Raw genomic sequence first — 23,726 nt, forward strand, 5'->3', positions numbered from 1 at the left:
CCGCAGGCCTGCGCTCCCTGCAGTGCAAGTCGCACCTCCTGACAGACCCGGCCGAGCCATACGCGTCTCACGCGCGACGCGTGAGCTTTGGCAGGCTGGGCTAGTGTTCAAGCGCAAAGCATACACAGGTGCTAGGAAGTGCACGGGAGGCCGCGAACAGTGCCAAACCGCTGGGGGACCTCACCTACAACACGTAGGAGCCTGGGGAGGACCGGGTTAACCCCTTCTGAATGGAGATATTGCCTGCAAAACTTGAGAATCATGTTGGAGAGTCTGTAACCCCTTTTGAAGTCTAAGGACTATTTTTAAAGCTGAACAAGACCTGTGGTAACCTGATTAAGAGTAACTGGAACCCTTTTTGAACTGTACAAAGACTGTATTTACAAGCCTGCTTTAAATCTATATAAAAAAGATACATTTTTACACAACCTGCAGTCTAGTGTCATTGTGTGGTGGGTTAGTGGTTGTTGTGTGTGATGCTGCAAATGTTTAACCCTATGGCCCCAGAGATTAGCCTAGACTGCTTGTGCCACACTACCTAGAGGGTGAGCAGGGGTTATTCTTGTGGGTAATCCTTTGCCCTGACTTAGAGGAGAGGGTCCCTGCTTGTCGCCAGTGCTGCACTGCGCCAACCAGAGACCCCCAATTCTAACAAAGTAGCATTATATTTAGGTGCAAATGAAAGTGACAACAATAACATTTTGAACTAAAGAAAACATAGAAATTCAGAAGTTATGGTTAGCTGAGCGAACTATATCTTGCGCTGCTTAGGACATCACGTATTGCATCACTCATGAGATGTTCTATGACATAATTTATGAGATCACTGATGACATCTCAAATGCACACTAAAAAATATATTCAGTAAGGAGGGTCATATATTCCCAGGTCTATGCTCTTTGTAGCCACCTCAGGTCTCAGCCCTAATACTTCCGCGCATATTCGCGGTGCAGCTGCTTATGTAAATCTTTGTTCCCTGGCCAAACATACACGGGGAGTGTTTTCTTTGATTTCGCATAATACTGGAACATGGACTTTCTTTCTGAGACCTGGGCCAGAGGGTGTGATAGAAAAGTAAATGTAAATCCGTATTTGCAAAGCGTGAACTACTCACTCTTATGGGTCTCAAGGCGCTCGGGCGGTCGTGGAAACTAAGTGAGCTATTGGCCAGAGTCGCGTGGTGCCACGCTGTGCTGCCAGAGCCGGGGATTGAACCGTGAACACTGCACTTTGAAGTCAGCTGACCTGGCCGCTACACCACACCTCTCCACGGAGACATCCCTGACAAGTAGACCATTCTTTGTGGAGATAGGAAGCAGAGTTCTGGGGAGGCACTGCCTTAGTGATTGAACGTGTAATTCAAGAGCCTGCCCTGAAGGAAGTCAGGGTGTCTTGCTCCATCAAATAAATAATAAGAATTCAAATAATTTGTTTGTGTTAATCTGTGGCGTTCCCTTGGTCCCTGAAGCATTTTTAGGGCTCGCCCCTTTTCTATTTCGCAGAAATAGAAAACAGGGGTGAGTCCTTATGTCGCTGATCCAGTTCTTTCCCCAAAGGCTCTCTTCAGGCAGCTGATTGGCTCTCTTCAAGGAGGATTTCCAACAGTTCACGTGAATCCCAATCACATGACCTGCTCTCATGCACGAGCCTTCAAAGCCTCAGCCATTTGCTTCCCAACCAGCGCTGCAGGCCGTGACTCGCATCAAAGGCAGCCCAGCCCAGCTTCTCCCAGCAGGCAGCCCACCGCCCTCCCTCTTTTGACTTTCAGTGACTTCACACTTCGTGCCCCTGTCCCTTCAAGGCAGCCCAGCCCAGCTTCTCCCAGCAGGCAGCCCACTCCCCTCCCTCTCTTGACTATCAGTGACTTCACACTTCGTGCCCCTGTTCCTTTCAAGGCAGCCCAGCCCAGCTTCTCCCAGCAGGAAGCCCACCCCCAGCCTCTCCATATGGTTGCGCGAGTTCCAAGCTTCCCCAGTGTGCGCTTGTTCACTTCACTTTTTCACGGCCGCAGGCCGTGACTCCTTTATACCTGATTTGCCAGTTGTAATGCTTTCTGTGTGCTGCTGTGAAGGCATTCTGCTTCAATGTTAAACATTAGGCCAGACACTTTTTCACGGCCGCAGGCCGTGACTCCTTTATAATGTTGTAAATACAAAACACTGGCTATGCTGAACAATGTACCATTTAAAAATAGCTATTCATTATTTTCTTACTGCGAACCGGGTGTCTATAGATTAATCTTATTTCACCTGTAAACTTTGTGAGCAAATCAGAAAAGGGCCTTTTCTTTTGAGGAAAATAAATGTTTATTTCTAAAGCGCTACAACGTATCCAGGGTTTCTCAGCACTAGATCGACATTTGTATAATTACATGTTTTTAAGCCTGCCCAGCCTGTGCCGTCTATCCCGACCCCTTAACCCTTCACCCTGCCCCCACCTCCTTCTGTCTCCCAGTCCCTTGCTGTCGTCCAGTTCCCTGTTTCATATTTGTTTGCCCTCTTCTTTCTCTTTCGTTCTCCCTCCAAGTCCATCTGTGAGCTGTCTTTATCTTTATCTTTCTGTCCCTCCATCTTTCACCATGTTATTTTCCCCCTGTCGCCCTTTTCACTCTCTCCCTTCTCCGGCCACGAGTTCTCACAGGCTAATAGCCCCCCCCGCTCCTCCCCCAGCACACAGCGCGCACTTCCCTTTCTCTTGTTTTTGTTAAGGGCCTTTTCTTTTGAGGAAAATAAATGTTTATTTCTAAAGCGCTACAACGTATCCAGGGATTCTCAGCGCTAGATCGAAATTTTTATAATTACATGTTTTTAAGCCTGCCCAGCCTGTGCTGTCTCTCCCGACCCCTTAACCCTTCACCCTGCCCCCCCTCCGTCTGTCTCCCAGTCCCTTGCTGGCGTCCAGTTCCTTGTTCCATCTTTGTTTGCCCTCTTCTTTCTCTTTCGTTCTCCCTCCAAGTCCATCTGTGAGCTGTCGTTATCTTTATCTTTCTGTCCCTCCATCTTTCACCATGTTCTTTTCCCCCTGTCGCCCTTTTCACTCTCTCCCTTCTTCCTCGCTCTCTCGCTTCCTTCTTCCTCTCATTGTTCCTCACGCTGGAAAGAACGTGAAACGCAGTGCAAGAAAGTGTGTTGTGCATATGGAGCGGCGTAAAGCTTTCGAGACTAAGCTGCTCGTGTGGCATTATACCAACACTTTTATTAAGCTCACTGAGTCGATAATACTGATGTTTGTTGGTAAAGCGAGTCGGATATTGTGCAGCGCGTGCACCGTGCGACACGGGTGTGCCGAGCAGATTGCCTCTTAGAACACGCTGAAGTTGTGCAAAGCACCCTGCTGCAGATAAAATAACACACCAAACCAGCTGGACATTGACCATCTATTAAACCCAGAGCACTTCAGTTCCGTCCCTCCTCCCCCCTAATTACATCCCTGTCACTCGAGCCCTGAAGCTTTTTACGGAGCCTGCAAAACCACGTCCTTTGCTCTTTTTTCCAAAGCATTGTTCTAGCCTCCAGCCTCCCATCCCCAAATCGAGGGGCTTTTGTCCATGAGCAGAGAGTTATCCTAGTGTAGGGGCACATCATAAGGGCTGTCACAGGGGCACACATTTTCGAGTAGTGAAGTGTGGACAGTTGATCCTTCATAAATACTCATTACAACTAGACTTATTCGGCAGGGTGGACACTAAATTATGCATCAAGGTTGTCTAAATCATGAGGCAAGAAAAGACAAATTATGTGGTACAATGTGGAACATTTTTAATACTTTTAATTCATTATTTTGTCATTTTAAACATGGTAATGCTCTCTGATGAATGATTTGAGCACCAGTGAAGCCAGGCAAAGCCACTTTGCGTGGCCTTGAAAGGCTTAAAACATCTGGAGTAACACAAGGCAGTGGAAAATGCTGCGTTGCCTCGCTCTGCGCAAGGGAGGAGTTCCCTGGGCGTTGCGGTGGGTTCCCACTCATCCCCCATGGTTTCTGACGCATTCTCAGATGTACAAGGACATGTAAACCTGGGAATCCACTCAAACTTCACGCCTTCCCATGTGAGACGTATCTTATCTTATCTTATCTAAATATCTTTATTTCTCCTTGTTTTCCTCTTTCTATGTGCGCTGCATTCTGTGAAAGAGAATAATGACTCCTAGGATTGTTTTTGTGCAGGAGGCGACCCCTTCCATTTGTGAGGTGCAGAGCCAGCGTGTTCAGGGCTCCACGTTGCCGCATATTTGCAAACTGACGGATCGGGCCCAGTGCGTCGGCTTCTGCAGGTCTGTGTCATATTACACCTGCACTGTGTATAATGTATGCAGGGTGGGCGTTCCCTCATAAAAAAACACTTAGAACGGACGCAGTGAAGTGTACCAGTTCTCACTGCTTCACTCTAAACCTTGAATTGTCAACATTCCTAGACCCCTCATAACAGGCGCAGGAATTGACGCCGCAGCTTTACCATGGGAATCACCTGTGTTCATTGCTGTAGTTGCCTCAGTCCTACGACCAACGACAGCAATGCACCACTTTTGAGGCCACAGAAGCGTCAGTATTTCTAACGCAGCCCTGGATCCCGCACCGAGGAGCCCTGTCCGACGCCAGTGCAAGACATTTGACGCATCGCTGCCGATGTGTCAGTTCTTGTAAATATGCCCCTCAGTCAGAGATGCTGGTTAAGGGAAAGTTTATCAAAACTCATGAGTAATACTTGGACGGTGGGCAGTCTACTATTGCTCTTGGCGTAGCGTGGTGCTCCTCAACAAAACATCAGCACTAGAATTCTGTCTGAGTGTTACTCTCAGGGCAGGCACTTTCATGAGTATTATTCCCAGATTAAAGTGAGTCTCATCACTAATTCAGAGATACACTAGCTATCTTCAGGACTACTCACAGGACAGGCTGCCCCATCAGCAATAATCCCAAGGTGGATTGTCCAAAACCAGCAAACCTCCCAGTATGGACTGGTCTCATCACCTCTGACAGGCTCCCATCCATAACACTCCCAGTGTGGAGTGGGCGCCATCATGAATGCTCCCAAAGCAGCCTGGGTCTCCCCAGTGGCAGGTGTAGTAGACATGCTAGTCTTGGTTGGGCATAGTTCAACGTGCTGATTCCTCCTTCTTCTCTTCCTCTTCCAGGTCTCGCATCAGAGCTGCAATCCCTCATGGCTTACAAGACCTCAACGTCATTCAGTGTTCAAGTGAGTCTTCTTTCACTTTTTCCATTTGTATTGATTTTATTGTTTGATATACAAATACAAGAAAAAAGAGCTGAGAAAATAGAGTGGGGGGCTGCAATGCCATTGTCTTTGGATGGAATCAATCAATCAATCAATCATAACACTTGTATAGCGCGCTACTCACCCGGAAGGGTCTCAAGGCGCTTGGGGGAAGGGGGCCGCTACTGCTCGTACAGCCAGGTCTTGAGTTGTCTCCTGAAGGTGAGGTGGTTCTGGGTCAGCCGAAGGTGGACGGTTCCATGTCTTGGCCGCCAGGTAGGAGAAGGATCTGCCTCCGGCGGTGGCTCTTCGGATGCGTGGTACGGTGGCAAGGGCGAGGCTAGTGGACCGTAGCTGGCTGGTGGGCGTGTGGAAGGTCAGGCGGTCGTTGAGGTACTTGGGGCCCAGGTTGTGGAGAGACTTGTGTGCGTGGGTGAGGAGCCTGAACGTGATCCTCTTACTGACGGGGAGCCAGTGCAGGTCTCTCAGGTGGCCGGAGATGTGGTTGCGTCGAGGGATGTCCAGGATGAGTCGGGCGTAGGCGTTCTGGATGCGTTGGAGTCTTTTTTGTAGCTTGGGTGTGGTTCTGGCGTAGAGGGTGTTTCCGTAGTCCAGACGGCTGGTGACAAGGGCCTGGGTGACCGTCTTCCTGGTTTCGATCGGGATCCATCGGAAGATCTTGCGGAGCATGCGGAGGGTGTGAAAGCATGAAGAGGAGACGGCGTTGACTTGTCTGGTCATCGAGAGGGAGGAGTCCAGGATGAAGCCCAGGTTGCGTGCGTGGTCTGTTGGCTGGGGGTGGTGCACAGGGCTGGGGGCCACCAGGAGTCGTCCTGGGCAGAGGGTGAAGGTCCTAGGATGAGGACTTCCGTCTTGTCTGAGTTCAGTTTCAGGCGGCTGTTCTTCATCCACTCAGCGACGTCTTTCATCCCTTCGTGGAGGCTGGTTCTGGCAGTGTTGGGGTCTCTGGTGAGGGAGAGGATCAGCTGGGTGTCGTCAGCGTAGGAGATGATGTTGAGGTTGTGTTGGCATGCGATGGCTGCGAGAGGTCTCATGTAGACGTTGAAGAGGGTGGGGCTGAGTGATGATCCTTGCGGGACACCGCAGATGACTTTGGTGGCCTCGGAACGAAACGGGGGGAGGCGGACTCTCTGCGTTCTTCCAGCGAGGAACGAGATGATCCACTTCAATGCCTTCTCTTGGATGCCGGCGTTGCTGAGGCGTTGGACCAGGGTGCGGTGGCAGACAGTGTCGAACGCGGCAGAGAGGTCCAAGAGGATGAGTGCCGCTGTTTCCCCGTTGTCGAGAAGGGCTCTGATGTCGTCGGTGGCTTCGATGAGGGCGGTCTCGGTGCTGTGGTTGGCTCTGAAACCGGACTGCGAGGGGTCGAGGGATCCATTCCTCTCGAGGAAGGCTGCAAGCTGTCTGTTGGCGATCTTCTCAATGACTTTGGCAGGAAAAGGGAGGAGCGAGATGGGGCGGACGTTTTTGAGGTCGGTGGGGTCCGCTGTTGGTTTCTTCAGTAGGGCACTGAGCTCGGCATGCTTCCAGCTCTCCGGGAAGGTGGCGGTGTCGAAGGAGGTGTTGATGACATCTCGGAGTTGGGGTGCGATGGTGGAGTCGGCCTTGTTGAAAACGTGGTGGGGGCAGGGGTCAGTCGGAGATCCGGAGTGGGTGGTGTTCATCGTGCGGGCTGTGTCTTCGGTGGTCACTGCGGTCCAGGTGCGGAGGGTGGCGGTGGGGTACGTTGGTTTGACGGTTGGGTGCGAGGATGGTGCGCCGAAGCTGTTGTGGATGTCGGCAATCTTGCGATGGAAGAACGAGGCGAGGGAGTCACAGAGATCTTGTGATGGGGTGATGTCGTTGTTGCCGGTGCTGGGGTTGGAGAACTCCTTGACGATGCTGAAGAGTTCCTTGCTGTCACGGGCGTTGTTGTCCAGTCGATCCTTCAGTGATTTCTTCTTGGTGGCGCGGATGAGCTGGTGGTGCTTGCGGGTGGCGTGTTTGAGGGCGGTCATGTTGTCAGTGGTCCGGTCGAGGAGCCAGGCTTTCTCGAGGGTGCGGCAGGTCTTCTTGGAGTCCTTGAGTTCGTCGGTGAACCAGGGGGCCTTCTTGCTTCTGGGTTTGCTGGGAGGGTTCTTCAGTGGTGCGAGGTCGTTGGCGCAGGCGGTCAGCCACTGCGTGAAGTTGCGGGCTGCTTCGTTGGGGTCCCGTGTGCTGGCAGGTGGGTTCTGGCTGAGGGAGGTGGTGAGTTGCTCAGCGGTGATCTTGCTCCAGCTTCTGTGAGCAACCTGCTGCGGGTAGTGGTGGGTAGTAGTTTTTCTGAAGCTGAAGTGGAAGCAGCTGTGGTCTGTCCAGTGAAGTCCGGTGGAGTGGCTGAAGGCGATGTGCTTGCTGGATGAGGAGACGGGATCCAGCGTGTGGCCGGCGTAGTGGGTGGGGTGTTGACCAGTTGCTTGAGTCCGAGGTTGGTGAGGTTGTCCAGCAGGGTGACGGTGTTGCAGTCCTTGTTGTTCTCCAGGTGGAAGTTGAGGTCCCCTAGGAGGATGTAGTCGGCGGAGGGGAGGGCATGTGGGCTGATGAAGTCCGTGATGAGAAGTGTGGCTCAGGGGTTAGAGGCGGCAGACCCGGAAGCTGAGATCGGCCCTGGACCAGGGTTCAATTCCCCGCCTCGACGGGGCTTGGGCTCAATAATTCCACGGACTCGATAATTCTCGCTCCGGTGCCTTCTCGACTCACGGGTTCACACTCTGCGACTCTGGGCAATAGCTTGCTTAATCTCCACAACGGCCCCTCGCGGCGGGATGCCTGGCTTTCACCTTGTGGATACCCTGCCGGGGTCTCTCACAGGGGAATACCAGGACGGGTTCCCTAAGCAAGCCCTTAGATGCCTGCGATGTGGGTAATTTGCGCTATATAAATACATGTACATTTACATTTACATGTCTTCGCTGAATTGTGTGCGTGGTCCCGGGGTTCTGTAGATGAGGGTGCCTCTGAGGGTCGTCTTTCGGTCGGTGTGAATCTGGAAGTGGAGGTGTTCGGCGGCGGTGTAGGTGTCGTCGGCGTTGGTCGTGATGCGGATGGTGTTCTTGTGGACGATGGCGATGCCTCCCCCAGTCTGGTTGGCGGTCCCTCCTGATGATCTTGTATCCATCCGGGATGGCGATGGCGATGTCGGGGGCTGAGGAGGCGTTCATCCATGTTTCAGTGAGGAACGCGACGTCTGGTGATGTTGTGTCGAGCAGGTTCCAGAGTTCGGCAGCGTGTCTGTGGACGGAGCGGGTGTTGAGCAGGATGCACTTGAGGTCGCTGCTGGGGTTTGGCTTGGCGGGCGCGGTGCATGTTCGGAGGCTGGTGAACTTGCAGGTTGTGCAGGTGAAGGGTCCGTGGAAGCGTTTCCGGGCGGCAGGTGAGGGTCCGGTCGGTATTGAGTGCGTTGAGGGCCGCGGCGTCGTAGGTTTGTCGGGTCGTCTTGCGTCGGTGGGGGCCAGGGGTCCTGGCGCTGGGCGGGGTCCAGGCGCGGACGGGCGCAGACGGGCTTACCTTTGGCGCACCTTCGGCGCACAATCGGCGCGCCCCCTGCGCGTTTGCCACTCTGCCATATGTGGAGAGTGTGGGGGGGAGCAAGGGAGGAGCAGCTGGGAGGCGGGAGCGGGGCGGCGAATGTGAAGGGCGACAGAGGGAAGGGGGCGGGCCGCAGGGGGGCAGCGGCGGGGAGCGGTGTTAGACGGGGACCGGGAGGGTCGGCCGAGGACAAGGGGAGAGGCCTCCGGGGAGGGCCGTCTCCAGTGATCGTAGGGACAAGTAACTTCCCCCCCCACAGATGGACACCACACAAAGATAAGGTTAACGCTCTTTATATGCAGTTTTTGAAGTAAGGTAGTACGGTACAATGAGATCAGGACACGAGGATCCTCTCAATTCTAGTCTCTGGAAGGGAAAGGGGGTAGCGGGACAGTCTTGTTACCAATCTGGTATTGAGATGGAATGATGGTTAGCTCACAATCCACGAGCTCGGCGTTCGGAAAGATCGGGCAGCGCCAGCAGGTCCCGAGGAGGTCGTAGGTAGCAACGGGCCGCGGCAGCGCCATCAGGTCCCGACGAAGATGGTGGTTGCAAGAGGCCGCGGCAGCGCCAGCAGGCCCCCACGAGGATGAAGGTTGCAAAGGGCCGCGGCAGCGCCAGCAGGTCCCACGAGGATGAAGGTTGCAGAAGGCCGCGGCAGCACCAGCTGGCAGGACGATGGTTCACAAGGCAGGGCTGCGGCAGCGCCAGCAGTCCGTCAAGGATGAGTTCTTCACGATGTCTCTCGACTCCAGGATACAACTGCCTTCCTGCTCTGGAGCTGCCTCAGTTATAGGTCTGGCGCCCTTTGATGTCCGGACCCTCGCGCTTGGAGGTCGGGAGGTCCGGGATGAGGGAGTCCAGACACCCAGCAGGGGGGTGGAGCCAGCGCCCGGGGAGGCTGGGGGCGATCGGCACCTGGTGGGGGAGAGCCATCGACACTCCTTTCTCCCATTGACCTGCCAAGTGGTCTGTTCACCTCCTGGGTGGATGGTGGTGCCGGGATGTCGGGGCCTGGCCAGGCCCAGGGTTGGGGTCGAGCTGAGGCCACGCGGACTCGTGGTACAGTGTCCAAGATGGCGGCTGGGCCGGGCAATGGTGCTGACGGTGGCCCGGGCCAGTGATACAGAGATATCCGGGAGCAGGCGTCCCATAGAGGACGGATTGCGGGTTGCTTCTGTGGGTCGTCGGGGTTGTTCTTCGGGTAGCACCTGGCGAGCCGGTATCCGGGCCTTGTCATGCGGGGAGGGAGAGAGCCATTCCTGGGGCCTGTCCAACATGCGGGTAGGTGGCGGGAAAAGCGGCAGGGCACAACAAGGGGCAAACAGAGGGAAAAATACACCAAATTGAAACAAGGAGCAAAAATAATACAACAAGGGGCAAACAGGGGGAGAAATACACCAAAATTAAACGAATAACAAAATTTACACAGGGATAAAACAATGCAGCGCAAACAGGGCAAATGCAGCAATAGCAGTCGAGGGCCAGGAGCACAGCTGCGGGCAGCGGCGGCACTCGGCGGGAACGGGGGGCAGCCTGGGCTCACTCTCGGGGAGTGTGCGCGGTGCGGGGGGTGACCGGTCCAGAGGGTCAGAGGTCACGGCCAGAGGTCACGGAATGGGAAAATAAGGCAACAATGCTGAGGTAAGTCTAGCAAAAGTGTCCGTAATAGGAAATGAACATGAGGATATTAGTCACCCAGCAATGTGGGTACATTTTTTCTCAAATCAATATACAGACAAAGACAAAGACAACATGGGCTACAAACCTATTCAGGTTTCTTTTAATCCGGCCAACACAGTTTTTAACCCCTTCGATGCTCATGACGAGCTGAGCTCGTCATGAGGTACACCTCTCGTGTGCTCATGACGAGCTGAGCTCGTCATGAACAAGGGGATTTAATAACTTTCAGCACAGGAGGGGGATCAGCTTAGCACCCAAGGTGTTAATCTAGTTGATGTAACAGCTTCACTGAGTTCTATCACCAGCGAGAGAGCCCCGGGCATGCGTCGAGTGCCTGCTGACATCTTCCTCCAGAATAAGGTCAAATGGAGCCAGTATATTATGATTTTAGTAGATGCTATTGCTCTTGGAGCCCCAATCCTGGACACCTGGCGAGGGGCGGAGATCATCCCGATTTACAAAAAGAGAGACAAATCCTCACCGGGGAATTACAGGCCGATAAGCCTTATAGATTCAATCAAGAAAGTCGTAGCTCGATTTGTTCTAGAAAAGGCTCCAGCATGGATCAATTATAAGGACATCTTGAGCCCCCTCCAGGGCTTTCGGGCCCAGTTGAGCCCCATTGACCAAGTTTTCCGTTTCATTCTAATCTACTGGTGGACGGTGACTCTCGGAAAAGGCAGTATTTATCCAGCCTTTGTAGACCTCAAGTCTGCCTTTGACCTAGTCTCACGGCCCAAATTGTGGAGTGACTGCAGGAGCTCGGGCTGCCCCCCGATCTACTCTTTCTAATTGTTTGCGTCCATGAAAATATCTTTGCCTAAATCCGCTGGGGGGGGTTCATGGAAACAAGACAGACCGATTCCCAGTCAAGATGTGTGTACGCCAAGGCGGTGTCCGGGCTCCTACACTATTCTCACTTTTCATTAATGGCATTGTCAGTTTTCTAGCCGCCATTCCCACAGATTCACTAGTCCTAGCTGGTAAAACAATCCCTATATTAATGTTCACTTATGACACGCTTATATTATCTAAAACACTGAGAGCTAGATGTAGGTAAACTACATTTACCATTTCTAAAATACCGAATTTTACCGATTCAGTATTTTAGAATCAGTAAATGCTATGTAGGTAATTACTCGGTAAGTATTACTAAATCGGTGCGATTCGGTATTTACCGAATCAGTAAATACCGATTCAGTTGTTCCCATTCATTGCTATGGGGCTCCAGGCCCATAGGAATGAATGGGAATGACTGAATCGGTATTTACCGATTCGGTAAAAGGGGGGAAACATTCAAGGGTGGCAGAGTGTCACTTTGACACCCTCTTGCACCCCTGAATTGTGCATGGGTGCACATGTGGCACACATACGTGCCCTAAGGGCATGTATGTCTGCCACGTGGCACTGTTATTAAATGCAAAAATTCGCTTTTTCTAGGGTTTTAGTAATTTACCACCAACTTGTAGTTGGTGGTAAATAACGAATCCTTACAGGTGAAATGCACTCACTTGAGCGCTTCCTACATTTCAGATTCGGTAATTTACCGAATCGGTATTTAAGAATTCTGTAATTTACCAAATTCTTAAATACCGATTCGGAAAATTACTGAATCTGAAATGTACCCGCCTACATCCCAAATGCCTAATTCTGGTCGGTAACTGCCGAAATTCGGTAATTTTGGCCGTTACTGACCAGTATTAGGGTTCCTACATCTGGCCCTGAGTGGGCTAAAGCGCGCACTGCAGCATTTTGATGAATTTTTTACACTGCGTGGTCTAAAAGTCAACACCGCAAAACCAAGTGTATGACTCTTAACCAACACAGGTCATTTAAGGGGGTATGGTAATGGAGGGACACCCACTGGAGCAGGGAGACGTATTCACCTATTTCGGTAATCACCATGCATAAGGGGCTCAGCTGGAGGCCACACATGGATGCCACGGCCTTAAAGCACAGACACAGGCCGCTGTGAGGATGAAGGAGTTTAAAACATCACTGACGACGCCTCTGACTCCGGTGCTGCAGATCTACAGCTCAGCTCTGCATGGTCCACATCAGAGCTGGCCATCTTTGACCTCTCAAGGCTGCGCCCCCTCCTCTGCTGGCACAGGTCCACTCCAGAGCTGGCCATCTTTGACCTCTCAAGGCTGCGCCCCCTCCTCTGCTGGCACAGGTCCACACCAGAGCTGGCCATCGTTGACCTCTCAAGGCTGCGCCCCCTCCTCTGCTGGCACAGGTCCACACCAGAGCTGGCCATCTTTGACCTCTCAAGGCTGCGCCCCATCCTCTGCTGGAACAGGTCCACACCAGAGCTGGCCATCGTTGACCTCTCAAGGCTGCGCCCCCTCCTCTGCTGGCACAGGTCCACACCAGAGCTGGCCATCTTTGACCTCTCAAGGCTGCGCCCCCTCCTCTGCTGGCACAGGTCCACACCAGAGCTGGCCATCTTTGACCTCTCAAGGCTGCGCCCCATCCTCTGCTGGCACAGGTCCACACCAGAGCTGGCCATCTTTGACCTCTCAAGGCTGCGCCCCCTCCTCTACTGGCACAGGTCCACACCAGAGCTGGCCATCTTTGACCTCTCAAGGCTGCGCCCCCTCCTCTGCTTGCACAGGTCCACACCAGAGCTGGCCATCTTTGACCTCTCAAGGCTGCGCCCCCTCCTCTGCTGGCACAGGTCCACACCAGAGCTGGCCATCTTTGACCTCTCAAGGCTGCGCCCCCTCCTCTGCTGGCACAGGTCCACACCAGAGCTGGCCATCTTTGACCTCTCAAGGCTGCGCCCCCTCCTCTCCTGGCACAGGTCCACACCAGAGCTGGCCATCTTTGACCTCTCAAGGCTGCGCCCCCTCATCTACTGGCACAGGTCCACACCAGAGCTGGCCATCTTTGACCTCTGAAGGCTGCGCCCCATCCTCTGCTGGCACAGGTCCACACCAGAGCTGGCCATCTTTGACCTCTCAAGGCTGCGCCCCCTCCTCTCCTGGCACAGGTCCACACCAGAGCTGGCCATCTTTGACCTCTCAAGGCTGCGCCCCCTCATCTACTGGCACAGGTCCACACCAGAGCTGGCCATCTTTGACCTCTGAAGGCTGCGCCCCATCCTCTGCTGGCACAGGTCCACACCAGAGCTGGCCATCTTTGACCTCTCAAGGCTGCGCCCCCTCCTCTGCTGGCACAGGTCCACACCAGAGCTGGCCATCGTTGACCTCTCAAGGCTGCGCCCCCTCCTCTGCTGGCACAGGTTCACACCAGAGCTGTTGGACAGGCCACATGAAAGGCCGCTCTCCCCCGGCCCGACCAGGCCTGAGCCCGGTCACACAGGTACTACACACCACCCTTGCACGTCCTCCGTCCCCTCAGGGACCCCTGCCCTCGAGCATGTCCACCTCGTGGGTCCGACCCACTGCCAGCCTACGCGCCCATCCTGGGGCGCCATCTTGGACACTCCCCCACGTGGCCGCCTGGCCCCCGGCCGACCTCAACCCTGGGCCTGGCCAGGCCTCAGACATCCCGGCACCACCATCCACCCAGGAGGTGAGCGGGCTACTTGGCAAGTCAATGGGAGAAGGAGGTGTCGATGGCTCTCCACCACCAAGTGCCGCTCGCCCATCGCCTCCCCGGGCGTTGGCTCCACCCCCCTGCTGGGTGTCTGGACTCCCTCATCCCGGACCTCCCGACCTCCAAGTGCGAGGGTCCGGACATCAAAGCACACCAGCCCTATAACTGGGGCAGCTCCAGAGCAGGAAGGCAGTTGTATCTTGGAGTCGAGAGACGTAAAGAGGAACTCATCCTAGGCCGACTACTGGCGCTGCCGTAGCTCTGTCTTGTGCACCATCGTCCTGCCTGTTGGCGCTGCCACAGCCTTCGCAACCTTCATCTCCTTCATCGTCGTCGGGACCTGCTGGCGTGGCCGCGGACCGTTGTAACCGTCATCTTCACCGGGACCTGCAGGCTCCGCCGCGGACCGTCGTTTTTCCTTCGTCCATCTCGGGACCGGCTGGCTCCGCCGCGGCCCGATCATCTAGAACGCCGAGCTCGAGGATTGAGAGCTATTTTCCACTCATTGGTAACAAGACTGTCCCGCTACCCCTTTTCCTAAACCAGAGACCAGAACCGAGGGGACCCCTGAGTCCAGACCTCCTTGTATCATATCATCGTAACCTAAGAATTGCATATAAAGCCTCGTTAAACTTCAACCTTGTGTGGTGTCCGTCTGTGGGGGGGAAGTTACTTGTCTGTACAGTCGTTGGAGACGGCTCTCCCCGGAGACCTCTCCCCGTAGTCTCGGCCGACCCTCCCGGTCCGTCTAACATTGGTGGCCAGCGGCGCGATCCGAATCACCGCATAACGTACAGAGAGTAGCTCACCCCACGACGAAATCACAATGACAACTAAAGAAAGCGGATCAACCGAGAAGTTCCAAATGGAGAAATTGGAGGAGTACAGCCATCGTGAACTAAAACAATTCTGCATCGAACTAGGTATCGCTACCACCGGACTAAGCACCAAAGACGATTTTAAGCATGCCCTAGAATCTTGGGCAGAGACCGGGGCTGCCGGAACCCCCGATCAAAGCACCGCAGAAAAAACCACCACGGCCCCTGAAGGGCAAAGAACGGGTCTCTCGCAAGACGAGATCCAGGAAAGAGAAAGAACCCGACTACACGAGCTAGAAATGGCCCGGCTCAAAATGGACGTTGAACTTAAGTTGGCCGAACAAAAAATCAACTTAGAGCACCTGCGTCTCCGAGAAGAAAGAGAGGAGAAACAGAGACAAAGGGAGCTCGAGGAAAAGAAACTGGCGTACGAACACGAACGGAACCTAGCCGAGATCAACCTGCGCAAGCAGAATAAAGAAGTAGGGGTGCCCGAGCGACCCCACACCTCAGAGGCCACAGAGAAAAAGGTACACATCCCCAAGGATGTTGTCCGAGAATATTTCCGAGAGGACGACATCCAGCAATGGTTTAAGGCCTATGAAATCGCTATGACTGCACACCGGATCGATAGAAGCGATTGGGGAGCCGGTCTATGGGGGAGATTCCTCAATGAGGGCCGCGATACCCTGCTACAGCTCCCGGACCACCAGATGACCTCCTATGACCATATGAAAGCGGCACTCCTCACCCGCTATGGCCTCACACCCGAGATGTACCGTCAGAGGTTCCGAGACTGCACCCGCATCCCGGGTACAACTTGGGTGGACTATGTAACCTACTTTAGCCGAGCCTTCGAGGGCTGGATCAGAGGAAGCAACGTCACGACCTACGAACAACTGTTCAATCTGATGGTATGGGAGCATCTGTCGAACAATTGCTTCATTGAACTCCGCCAGCACCTCCTCGACAGCAAGTTAACGGATCCCCGGCAGCTCGCAGCCGAAGCTGACCGGTGGGAGATCACCAGAGTGGGCCGGAATGGGTCCTACGAACAGAACCGGAACAACAATGGTCAGCACCGACCCAGAGGAGGAGGAGGGGGCCAAGGACGAGGAAGAGACAACGCTCCGGTCGCCCCCGCTACCAGCACCACCCCCCCGGCCAACCGGGGCAGCACCCCGGCGCGACCGGGGTACAGAGCCAATGTCACGTGTCACCGATGCCAACGGGTCGGCCACTATGCAAACGACCCAAATTGCCCGCAGTACCAGAGCCCAAGACCCCGCCAAGTGGCCGCTGCGGCCCTAGGGGAAGAACAGATCTCCGAGGAGCAGGAAGAATACGAACAAGAGCATCAAGAGTGGGAGCCAGCCGCCATGGCTCTAGCATGCTTAGGGGGGAAAGACATGGTCCCGCGGGTCCCCCTACCCGCTAACACCCAGAAGTACAGCCAATGGGTGAGCATCAATGGACGCCGGGCCGAAGCCCTTCGTGACACCGGGGCCAGTGTAACAGCCGTCCGCTGTCACCTGGTGACCCCAGAACAGTATTTACCGAACATTCTCTGCCCTGTACGATCAGCCGATAACTCGGAAAGTCTGTGTCGGATGGCCTGCGTCCCTTTCAAATGGGGAGGGGTCTCCGGCATGTTGAAAGTAACGGTCCGAGACGATGCCCCCGTAGACTGCCTCCTGGGGAATGACCTTGAAAGCTCTCCGTGGGCAGCCGTGGAGCGAAGAGAACACCTGGGGATGTTAGGCGTCCCGGACTGGGCGTGCGTCACCACCCGGTCCATGGCCGCCCGTGCCAACCACCGCCCAGAAGAACCCGAATGGCCGGCACCACCGCCCCCGGTCGCCCCAGCCGAAACCACCGACCGTGACGTTCCCCCCGAACCAGCTCAACCTTCCGACCTTGCTAACCTCGACCAGTGGCCTCAAGAGGGGGGGCCCACGCAAGAACAATTTCGCCAAGAACAGAAGACCTGTCCCTCCCTCGAGGGACTCCGCCAGCAAGCGCTCGCCCAAAGCGCAGGAGATACCTCCGGTACTCATTGGGTCTACTGGGACAATGATCTGCTGTACAGCGAGCAAAGAATCGCCGAGCTGGGGGCCAACCGAGTATTAGTGGTGCCCCTCCGTTTTAGAGACTTTCTGCTCAACCTGGCCCACGATGTCCCCCTGGCAGGACACCTGGGACAAGATAAAACCTACAGTCGCCTAGTGACCCACTTCTTCTGGCCCAAAATGAGGAACGATGTGCACCAGCATTGCCGATCTTGCCCCACGTGCCAAGCCAGTGGAAAGAGCGGCCGCAAACTAAAGGCTCCCCTGCAACCTTTTCCTGTGGTCACTACCCCGTTTGAGAGGGTCGGAATAGACATTGTGGGGCCCCTGGACCCGCGCACCAAACAAGGCCATCGATTCATCTTGGTGCTAGTGGACCACGCCACCCGCTACCCTGAGGCTGTCCCTCTGCGGACTGTGACAGCCCCGGTAGTCGGCCGGGCTCTGATGGGGATCTTCTCCCGTGTGGGCTTCCCCCGAGAAGTCGTCAGCGACAGAGGCACGAACTTTATTTCTAAATACATGAAATCCCTCTGGCAACAGTGCGGGGTCACCTACCGATTCACGACCCCCTATCACCCTCAAGGGAACGGACTCGTTGAGCGGTTCAACCGCACGCTAAAGGGGATGATCGGGGGGTTGGAAGAGCCCCTCCGTCGCCAGTGGGATGTGCTGCTGCCGTGCCTCCTCTTCGCTTATCGAGAGGTCCCCCAGAAATCCCTGGGCTTCAGCCCATTTGAACTGCTATATGGACACCCAGTGCGGGGGCCGCTCAGCCTAGTCAAAGAAGGCTGGGAGATGCCTCCGTTAAAGAACCCTCCAGATGTCTTCCGGTATCTCTTAACCCTCCGCAACCAGACCCGGCGGTTCCGGGAACTGGCAAAAACCAACCTAGAGGCCAGTCAAGAGGACATGAAAAAGTGGTATGACCGGAATGCCTCATCCATTGAATTTGAACCTGGCCAACAGGTATGGGTGATGTCCCCCACCGAACCATGCGCCCTACAAGACAAATGGACGGGGCCCTTCAAAGTAATCGAGCGCAAGGGCCCTGCCACCTATCTCATCGACATGGAATCCTCCCGGAACCCACTCCGGGTCCTCCACGCTAACAGACTAAAGCCCCACTTTGTGCGCACAGAACTCAGCCTCCTGATGGCCACAGACACTGGGGCTGAAGAAGACTCCGAGCCCCTCCCTGACCTCCTACGGACTCGGGAGCAAGACGGCTCCGTGGATGGGGTCCGACTCTCGGAGGCCCTCACCAGAGAGCAACGCCAGGACTGTCAAGCCCTCCTATCACAGTTCGCCAGCCTGTTCTCCCTCACCCCAGGTGTCACTTCCTGGTGTGTGCACGATGTGGACACGGGGGACAGCCCCCCTATCCGCCACCGGGCCTACCGCGTGCCAGATCGGGTACGGGCCTGCATCCAGGACGAAGTAGCCAAGATGCTCACACTCGGGGTCATCGAAGCCTCAGACAGCCCCTGGGCCAGCCCTGTAGTACTGGTCCCCAAAGCAGCTGCCCCCGGCACCACACCAGAACTCCGGTTCTGCGTCGACTACCGGGGCTTGAATGCGGTCACCCGAACAGACGCACATCCCATCCCCCGGGCAGATGAACTGATCGACCGCATGGGAGCTGCCCGCTACCTCAGTATCTTCGACCTGACGGCGGGCTACTGGCAGATCGGCCTCACACCCAGGGCGCAAGAACGTTCTGCCTTTTCCACACCCGATGGCCATTACCATTTCACCGTCATGCCCTTCGGCATGAAGAACGCCCCAGCGACATTCCAACGGCTCGTCAATCAGGTCCTGGCGGGGCTCGAAGGATTCAGCGCCGCCTACCTAGACGACATCGCTGTGTACAGCCACCATTGGTCCGAGCACCTCCACCACCTCCGAGCAGTGCTGCAAGCCCTACAGCGGGCTGGCCTCACGATCAAGGCCAGCAAATGTCAAATTGGGCAAGGGTCTGTAACCTACCTCGGGCACCAGGTGGGAAGCGGCCTGGTGGCCCCTCTGCAGCTAAAAATTGCCGCCATCCAGTCCTGGCAGTCCCCCATCACCCAGACCGAGGTACGAGCCTTCCTGGGCCTCACAGGCTACTACCGAAGGTTCGTGAAAGACTATGGGACTATAGTGGGGCCCCTCACAGAACTCACGTCGAAAAACCAGCCCAAGAAAGTCAACTGGACCCCAGAGTGTCAAGCTGCCTTTGAACAATTGAAAGCCGCCATGTGTTCCGCCCCTGTGCTCCAGGCCCCCGACTACAGCCGGGAGTTCGTCGTTCAGACGGATGCCTCCGACCATGGCATTGGGGCAGTCCTGTCTCAAGTGAACACCGACGGCCTTGATCAACCGGTGGCCTTCATTAGCCGGCGACTCCTACCACGGGAACAGCGCTGGAGCACCATAGAGAGGGAGGCCTTCGCTGTGGTATGTGCCCTCAAGAAGCTCCGGCCCTACCTTTTTGGCACACACTTTCGGGTACAGACCGACCACCGACCCCTGCAATGGCTGATGCAGATGCGGGGGGAAAACCCGAAGTTACTACGCTGGTCCATCTCCCTACAAGGTATGGACTTCACAGTCGAACACCGGCCTGGGCCAGATCACGCCAACGCGGATGGCCTGTCCCGGTTCTTCCGCCTCGACGAGGAGAGTCCCCAAGAGGATGGGTAACTCTCCCCGCCTTCAGCTGGGGGGGACGCATGTTGGACAGGCCACATGAAAGGCCGCTCTCCCCCGGCCCGACCAGGCCTGAGCCCGGTCACGCAGGTACTACACACCACCCTTGCACGTCCTCCGTCCCCTCAGGGACCCCTGCCCTCGAGCATGTCCACCTCGTGGGTCCGACCCACTGCCAGCCTACGCGCCCATCCTGGGGCGCCATCTTGGACACTCCCCCACGTGGCCGCCTGGCCCCCGGCCGACCTCAACCCTGGGCCTGGCCAGGCCTCAGACATCCCGGCACCACCATCCACCCAGGAGGTGAGCGGGCTACTTGGCAAGTCAATGGGAGAAGGAGGTGTCGATGGCTCTCCACCACCAAGTGCCGCTCGCCCATCGCCTCCCCGGGCGTTGGCTCCACCCCCCTGCTGGGTGTCTGGACTCCCTCATCCCGGACCTCCCGACCTCCAAGTGCGAGGGTCCGGACATCAAAGCACACCAGCCCTATAACTGGGGCAGCTCCAGAGCAGGAAGGCAGTTGTATCTTGGAGTCGAGAGACGTAAAGAGGAACTCATCCTAGGCCGACTACTGGCGCTGCCGTAGCTCTGTCTTGTGCACCATCGTCCTGCCTGTTGGCGCTGCCACAGCCTTCGCAACCTTCATCTCCTTCATCGTCGTCGGGACCTGCTGGCGTGGCCGCGGACCGTTGTAACCGTCATCTTCACCGGGACCTGCAGGCTCCGCCGCGGACCGTCGTTTTTCCTTCGTCCATCTCGGGACCGGCTGGCTCCGCCGCGGCCCGATCATCTAGAACGCCGAGCTCGAGGATTGAGAGCTATTTTCCACTCATTGGTAACAAGACTGTCCCGCTACCCCTTTTCCTAAACCAGAGACCAGAACCGAGGGGACCCCTGAGTCCAGACCTCCTTGTATCATATCATCGTAACCTAAGAATTGCATATAAAGCCTCGTTAAACTTCAACCTTGTGTGGTGTCCGTCTGTGGGGGGGAAGTTACTTGTCTGTACAGTCGTTGGAGACGGCTCTCCCCGGAGACCTCTCCCCGTAGTCTCGGCCGACCCTCCCGGTCCGTCTAACAAGAGCTGGCCATCTTTGACCTCTCAAGGCTGCGCCCTCTCCTCTACTGGCACAGGTCCACACCAGAGCTGGCCATCTTTGACCTCTCAAGGCTGCACCCCCTCCTCTACTGGCACAGGTCCACACCAGAGCTGGCCATCTTTGACCTCTCAAGGCTGCGCCCCCTCCTCTGCTGGCACAGGTCCACACCAGAGCTGGCCATCTTTGACCTCTCAAGGCTGCGCCCCATCCTCTGCTGGCACAGGTCCACACCAGAGCTGGCCATCTTTGACCTCTCAAGGCTGCGCCCCATTGTTGGACAGGCCACATGAAGGGCCGCTCCCCCCTCGGCCCGACCAGGCCCGAGCCCGGACACACAAGGGCCACACACCACCACTGCTCGTCTTCCGTCCCCTCCGGGACCCCGGCCCCTGAACATATCGACCTCGTGGGCCCGACCCACTACTGGCCCGCGCGCCCAGCCTGGGCGCCATCTTGGACACTCCACCACGAGGCCGCCTGGCCCCCGGCCGACCTCAACCCTGGGCCTAGCCAGGCCTCAGACATCCCGGCACCACCATCCACCCAGGAGGTGAGCGGGCTACTTGGCAAGTCAATGGGAGAAAGAGGCGTCGATGGCTCTCCCCCGCCAAGTGCCGCTCGCCCATCGCCTCCCCGGGCGCTGGCTCCACCCCCCTGCTGGGTGTCTGGACTCCCTCATCCCGGACCTCCCGACCTCCAAGTGCGAGGGTCCGGACATCAAAGGGCACCAGCCCTATAACTGGGGCAGCTCCAGAGCAGGAAGGCAGTTGTATCCTGGAGTCGAGAGACGCAGAGAAGAACTCATCCTTGACGGACTACTGGCGCTGCCGTAGCTCTGCCTTGCGCATCATCGTCCTGCCTGCTGGCGCTGCCGCAACCTTCGTAACCTTCGTAAACCTTCATCGTCGTCGGGACCTGCTGGCGTGGCCGCGGACCGTTTGTAACTACCATCTTCATCGGGACCTGCTGGCTCCGCCGCGGACCGTCGCTTCTTTCGTCCATCTCGGGACCTGCTGGCTCCGCCGCGGCCCGATCATCTAGAACGCCGAGCTCGAGGATTGAGAGCTATACCCACCTTTTGGTAACAAGACTGTCCCGCTACCCTTCTCCCAAACCAGAGACCAGAATCGAGGGGACCCCTGAGTCCAGACCTCCTTGTACCATTCATCGTACTTAAAGAATTGCCTATAAAGTATCGTTGAACTTTACCCTTGTGTGGTGTCCGTCTGTGGGGGGGAAGTTACTTGTCTGTACGATCGTCGGAGACGGCTCTCCCCGGAGACCTCTCCCCTTATCCTCGGCCGACCCTCCCGGTCCGTCTAACATTGGTGGCCAGCGGCGCGATCCGAATCACCGCATTATCGTACAGAGAGTAGCTCACCCCACGACGAAATCACGATGTCAAACAAAGAAAGCGGATCCACCGAGAAATTTCAGATGGAGAAATTGGACGAGTACAGCCATCGTGAATTAAAACAATTCTGCATCGAACTAGGTATCGCTACCACCGGTCTAAGTACCAAGGACGATTTCAAGCATGCCCTAGAGTCTTGGGCAGAAACCGGGGCTGCCGGAACCCCCGATCAAAACATCGCAGCAATAGAAAAAAACACCACAGCCCCTGAGGAGCGAAGAACGGGTCTCTCGCAAGACGAGATCCAGGAACGAGAAAAAACCCGACTACACGAGCTGGAAATGGCCCGGCTCAAAATGGATGTTGAACTTAAGTTGGCCGAACAAAAAATAAACTTAGAGCACCTGCGTCTCCGAGAAGAAAGAGAGGAAAAACAGAGACAAAGGGAGCTCGAGGAGAAGAAATTGGCATATGAACACGAGCGAAAATTAGCTGAGATCGACCTACGCAAGCAGAATAAAGAAGTAGGGGTGCCCGAGCAACCTCACACCCCAGGGGCAACAGAGAAAAAGGTACACATCCCCAAGGATGTCGTTCGAGAATACTTCCGAGAGGACGACATCCAGCAATGGTTTAAGGCCTACGAAATCGCTATGACCGCCCACCGGATCGATAGAAGCGACTGGGGAGCCGGTCTATGGGGGAGATTCCTCAATGAGGGCCGTGACGCCCTGCTACAGCTCCCGGACCACCAGATGACCTCCTATGACCATATGAAAGCTGCACTCCTCACCCGCTATGGCCTCACACCCGAGATGTACCGTCAGAGGTTCCGAGACTGCACCCGCATCCCGGGTACAACTTGGGTGGACTATGTAAACTATTTTAGCCGAGCCTTCGAGGGCTGGATCAAAGGAAGCAAGGTCACAACTTACGAACAACTCTTCAATCTCATGGTATGGGAGCATCTATCGAACAATTGCTTCATTGAGCTCCGCCAGCACCTCCTCGACAGCAAATTGACCGATCCCCGGCAGCTCGCAGCCGAAGCTGACCGGTGGGAAATCACCAGAGTGGGCCGAAATGGGTCCTATGAACAGAGCCGGAACAACAACGGTCAGCACCGTCCCCGAGGAGGAGGAGGAGGCCAAGGACGCGGAAGAGACAACGCTCCGGTCGCCCCCGCTACCAGCACCACCCCCCCGGCCAACCGGGGCAGCACCCCGGCGCGACCGGGATATCGAGCCAATGTTACGTGCCATCGATGCCAACGAGTCGGCCACTATGCAAACGACCCAAACTGCCCCCAGTATCAGAGCCCAAGACCCCGCCAAGTAGCCGCTGCTGCTCTGGGGGAGGAACAGATCTCAGAGGAACAAGAAGAATATGAGCAAGAGCATCAAGAATGGGAGCCAGCCGCCATGGCTCTGGCATGCTTAGGGGGGAAAGACATGGTCCCGCGGGTCCCCCTACCCGCTAACACCCAGAAGTACAGCCAATGGGTGAGCATCAATGGACGCCGGGCCGAAGCCCTCCGTGACACCGGGGCCAGTGTAACAGCCGTCCGCTGTCACCTGGTGACCCCAGAACAGTTCCTACCAAACATTCTCTGCCCTGTCCGTTCAGCCGATAACTCGGAGAGTCTGTGTCGGATGGCCTGC

The 23,726-nt window shown here is 55.9% G+C and overlaps 1 protein-coding gene across 1 annotated transcript in view; it reads left to right on the forward strand.

The window, feature by feature from the left end:
- LOC147668330 (NXPE family member 4-like) overlaps positions 1-23,726 on the forward strand; it is a 283,603-nt gene that overhangs the window by 141,882 nt on the left and 117,995 nt on the right. Inside the window, exon 2 of the mRNA XM_086948593.1 lies at positions 5,136-5,197. Coding sequence (XP_086804719.1) covers positions 5,136-5,197 — 62 coding nt within the window. The remainder of the gene's footprint in view (positions 1-5,135; positions 5,198-23,726) is intronic.

This window comes from Lissotriton vulgaris, unplaced genomic scaffold (assembly GCF_964263255.1).
Source record: "Lissotriton vulgaris unplaced genomic scaffold, aLisVul1.2 SCAFFOLD_1454, whole genome shotgun sequence".
Classification (NCBI taxonomy): domain Eukaryota; kingdom Metazoa; phylum Chordata; class Amphibia; order Caudata; family Salamandridae; genus Lissotriton; species Lissotriton vulgaris.